This window comes from Sander lucioperca, chromosome 9, assembly GCF_008315115.2.
Source record: "Sander lucioperca isolate FBNREF2018 chromosome 9, SLUC_FBN_1.2, whole genome shotgun sequence".
NCBI lineage: Eukaryota > Metazoa > Chordata > Actinopteri > Perciformes > Percidae > Sander > Sander lucioperca.
This window is the reverse complement of record NC_050181.1, coordinates 18,486,272-18,491,205: the sequence shown is the minus strand read 5'-3', so window position 1 is coordinate 18,491,205 and position 4,934 is coordinate 18,486,272. Positions and strand designations below refer to the sequence as shown.

At 43.0% G+C, this 4,934-nt stretch overlaps 1 protein-coding gene across 2 annotated transcripts in view; it reads right to left on the bottom strand.

Moving 5' to 3' along the window:
- Positions 1-373: 373 nt before the first annotated feature.
- Positions 374-4,934, bottom strand: part of LOC116044930 (cyclin-Y-like) — a 30,683-nt gene continuing 26,122 nt past the window's right edge. For both annotated transcript variants that reach the window (XM_031292484.2, XM_031292486.2), the window contains 3 exons: positions 3,407-3,573; positions 2,927-3,089; positions 374-660 (listed from right to left, as the gene is read on the bottom strand). In XM_031292484.2, the coding sequence (XP_031148344.1) occupies positions 544-660; positions 2,927-3,089; positions 3,407-3,573 (447 nt within the window). In that variant the 3' untranslated portion in view covers positions 374-543. The remainder of the gene's footprint in view (positions 661-2,926; positions 3,090-3,406; positions 3,574-4,934) is intronic.

The following is a 4,934-nucleotide window of genomic DNA, read 5'->3' as shown; positions in this document are numbered from 1 at the left end:
CAACGTCAAATAAATAATATGCTTCATTATGAAGTTGCAGGTCCATCTCAAAGGCAGGTTATGTCAAGTGTCAGTTATGTCTTTCGAATTAGGCCAGACACGAAGAACCGAACTGCGCCGATACATGAAGACAGGTTCACTATGCCATGCCCGAGGAGGTTTCGGACGCTGTCTTGTCATGGGACAGATTGATCCCCATGAATGATATAACAGCCAGGAAGTCTCTTCTGTCTTTCATGATCCGAAGAGTCGAGGCACTGTGAAGGCATCAGGTTAAGTTAGAAACCTCTTTGGCGTTCACCTCACCTCCCAAAACTATAGATGATTCTTGCCTCCAGTTTGAAGGTGTGACGTCCAGAGGCTGTTTTTTAGCTTTTAATCACTGTTCCACCAAGTTTCAATTCTTTGTATTATGTGGATATCCAAACTGAAGTTTTTAAACTCTGCACAGAACCATGCTGGCCTGTTTCCACTAGAGTTTTCTCATCCAGCTAGTGTGTGTAGATTGATGCCAGTGGTGAGTACATGGCAGATGAATAGTGATTAGGAGAGGATTGCAGGAACCCATCTAATTCCACATAGATTGTCCATGCTGGCAGAGCGCTTCCTCGCAGCCCTCCGTACGTCCTTGTACCTGTCATCACACAGTCTGGAAATAGCCTGAAGAGAGGACATGGAAAGAGTTTTTTATGAAAAAAAAACAACATTTCAACCCTCAGTATCCATAGTATTTTGGACCCTATGTTCCTATGTTTTTGTGTTTAAGTGACTGATATGAACAATCATCTTTAAAATTGGTCCAGTATTAAGAGTGAACACTGTAACCAGCAGCCACAGACCGGGCTGCAATGTAACCCTATGGGGCAAATGTTCATCTTCAATTTGGTCCAATAAAGTGCTAATTTTGCCACTGACAGGCTCAGATTATTATTCTAAGTGTCTGACAACATTATGGAAAGGATCCCTTCAGAGATAGACCGTTTTAAGACCTTTCTGTTTAACCAGAAACAGCTCTGAGGTCGCTAGCGCTAAGCCTACCAGACTCCATTTAAAAAAAACAATACTTTTAGTGTGTATAGAGCCAACATATTTTCACATGTAAATCAGTAAACTATGTGTTTATTTCAACTAAATCTAGAGTTGTGATGGTTTGAAAAGTGAAGAGATGACCCAAAATGGCTTTTCATAGTTTTATTTTGTTTCTGTCGACTCTGAATTAAGTGTATTTTACGTTGCTAAAATTACTGTTTATTTACATGAAGTCTGGTGGGTTTAGCTGTTTAAAAAAAGGATCTTACTCTCTAAGAGAAAGGTCGACCTCCTTAGAAATCCTTTCCATAATGTTGTCAGACATTTAGAATATTAATCTGAGTCTGTCAGTGGCAAAACAAGCACTTTAGTGAAGGTAAATACAAGCTGGACAATTGTCCTATTAACTTACATTGTAGCTTGTTTCTCCGCTGCCGACTGCAGCGATCTCTCTTAATACTGGACCAATGTCAAAGATTGTTGTTCCCATCACTCACTTAGACACAAAAACAGGTTGAAAAAACAGTAGTTACCCTTTAATTAATGAAATATGTATTTCCCTTTCAGACTATTTGTATACAGCATGCTTGTGGTTAATCTTGATTATCTCTAGATTAGTAAAGCCACCAATCCTGATGTTAATCAGTGAACTCTGTAGCCCCTTTTCGACCCCTTTTCGAGTATCAGAAATGAAAGCACCATAGAAAGCAAAATCAAGATAGTTTTTGTCTGCATTTCCACCACATCTGAATATCCAAAAAGATTAGGCAAATTAGTCTGCTAAACCATTTAAAAATGCTGATTACTTAACAGTTTCACAATGAACCCGTAACACAGAGTCATCATGGTTTGTTTTTGCAGTTTACTTTTGCACATCTGTAATGTTGGGATGGATGTTGCAAAGAGAGACTGAAACACTACAAGCACATAATCAGGGTTTCTGCAGGTTTCACCAAGTCACATTTAAGACTTTTAAGACCTGTATGAATGAAATTTAAGACCTATATCACGACACCAAAAAAAACGTCAAATGTCAGAGTCCAGAAACATCATATAAACAATTCCCTAATTTCCTAATTGGCTCTGATCCCAGAGCGACACGGAGGGTGCTTACGGGAGTTGCGGAGCAGCTGTGTGGGTCTGGCCTAGGCTGTGTGGAGGTCGTGCTCGGGCCGGGGCTGGCGCTGGAGCAGCCAGATACTCGGCAGAACTGTGTGATGGCTATCATTTGCTGGAGACCCTTCACAGCAGTTAGATGTTTCTCCAGCGCCCGTACACCCAACGTTCCCAGTTTAATTGCTTTCTTGGATAAGAAACAGCCTACTTCAAATACATTGTAAGCAACTGGCTTTAACTAAACCCTAAATTCAGTTTTTTCAAGCCAAGTATCGGTAAACTTGCACTTACCCAAGAATAAAATCTGTTTTATGCCTGTGGTATAATCCGAAAGAGACTCGCACCTATAACTGATATATAAAGCTGATTGGCTGAAATATAAGTTGCATGTTGGTCTCATTTGTAGTCGTAATACAGCAAATTATATTTGCACTAGCGACAGAAAGAACACCACGGAATTAAAAAAACAAAACAATCTAAAGCGCTGCAGCAGCATTTCATTAGCGGTAACATTACCTGGACGTAAGAAAATGAAGACCTGTTTAAAATGATTTAAGACCTAGAACACAATAGGCTACTTCAGCGAATTTAAGGTTTCTACTATGGTGTCTGTATTTATCCAACCCCTGAAGGTACCGAAGTAAGAAATCTTTCTACACGTAGCGGCTTTGAATTTTCTTGGCTGAATAAGAGGAAAAACAAGAAAATGTAGAAAGCAAAGGGAGGGGGCATATGGAGAGAAGAGACTGTGTGCATGTACAGCTGAATGGAAGCGCCTCACCTCTAGTTTTTGGGCCTTGTCTCTGCTGAGCGGCTCCAGAGGGAAGCTGAGGTTGTTAGTCTCTGAGAGCGATCGCAGGTCAAAGTAATACTTGGCGTACACACTGGACGGCACGTTGATGTTGAACTGCAGCAGCTCCAGGAACTGGCGCTCCAACTCATTCCTGTTAGAGAGGAAGGAGCCGGAGGTTCATTCATGGAATTAATACGTCAAATATATATAGAATAGAAATACAAGTACATGCCTTTTATGCAGCGCTATCCCCCCTGATGTGTGTCCATCAGGCCTGTAACAATTATTACATAATTGTCTACAGTGGCGATTCTACATCAAATTGCACCCTGGGCGAGACCCCCCGCAGCGCTGTGGAGGAAGGTCTGGCTATGCGAGACTACCCCAAACCTAAAACTAATATTAATCTTAATTCTTGAACCAAAGTCCAAAACATCAACCCAATCCCATTTCTTCAATCAAACTCACATGTCCTCCACGGTGATATCCTTGAGAATCTGGCAGTAGTCCACGTTCCAGACGGCCTGGTCGTCCCAGACCTTGGAGGCCAGCAGGATAGCACCCAGAACAATCCTCTTCCAGTTCCCTGGACAGATGTCAATCTCTGCATAGGTCAGGAGCCTCTCCAGGTAGACCTGCACAACAGCACGGATAAAGGAGATATTACTGAAAAATGGGTAGGAAAGTAAGGCAGTAGGCTGTCTCACATTGCCAGACCTTCCTCCACCGCGCTGCTGGAGGTTTAACCAAGTCAAATTAGTGTATAAAGTTTATGACTCTGTTCAGTCAGTCAACTCACGTTTGAAATGTTTATTATAACAGCAGAACATTGTGTTTGGCGGCCAGACTCTGACCTCATCACTCCCCACAGTATGGGTTAACATGAGATATTGGGGAGTGATGATAAAGTAGCTTCCCCCTTGCCGGAGCCTGCAGGTGGATGCTGGGGTGGTGGTGGGGTTAACAGCGGGTAGTGATACAGCTGCAGGGCAGCAGCAGCATCGACAAGGCAGAGATGGGGAAATTGTGCATCTTAAATAGACCGCCAAATTGAGGAGGTGTGTTTGGTAAATGATACGGAGAGTGAGGCATGTCACGTGTGTACAGCAGTGCAGCTCGAGTTGACTGTCTGAACTGGCTCACAGGCATAGCCCCATTTATTAGTCTTATTGTCACATTAAGTGTGCCATAACTATTTCTACCCGCGCTGGTGGTCGCAACACTACTTGCAGTCTTTTCCTGAACAGAGGTGGCGCTAATGAGGAAAGGCTACCGACTTTGCTGTTTCTACGGACTAGAAGAAGACGAAAAAGATAAACAACTGTAGAACTGGCAGCAGCATTGACGTCAATGCTTGGATTTGATTGGATGAGCTACTTGGTGGGATCAAGCCTTTCATTCACCATAAAAGATCTCATCTTAACCCAGTAAGTTTACCAGAAAGACTTGCAGTCACTCTGAGAGTCCTGGCATCCGGTTACCCAGGAGCTCGTTCATGTTTCCTGTTTCTCCTTTGTCGCGTGCCGCTGAAAAAAAGAGTGGTCCGCAACCTCGGCTCGCACGCCATAAATCCAGGTGCGCTGGCAAGAACTACATCATTTTGACGTCACGATGGCGCACGCCAGGATGGGAACGGCCAGTATAATTCACCTCTTAGTCTCACCTAACCGATTATTGGTAGTTAAAGTGCTCATATTATGCTTTTTGGCTTTTCCCTTATCTTTATTGTGTTATATAGCTTTTTTGTGCATGTTATAGGTTTACAAAGTGAAGAAGCCCAAAGTCCACCCCAAAGGGACTTACCATCTCCAACAGAAAACACTGTTCACAAACTGCTCCAAACAGCTCTATTGTAGTCCAGCCTTTACTTCAGAGACAAACATGGTCACTTTGGAACACACGTTATAATGCTCGCCTAGCTGCTAGGCACGCTCTCATACTCTGCTTCTGACTGGCTAGTAGTCCTTACCTAGGTACTGTCAGGGTACACCCTCAT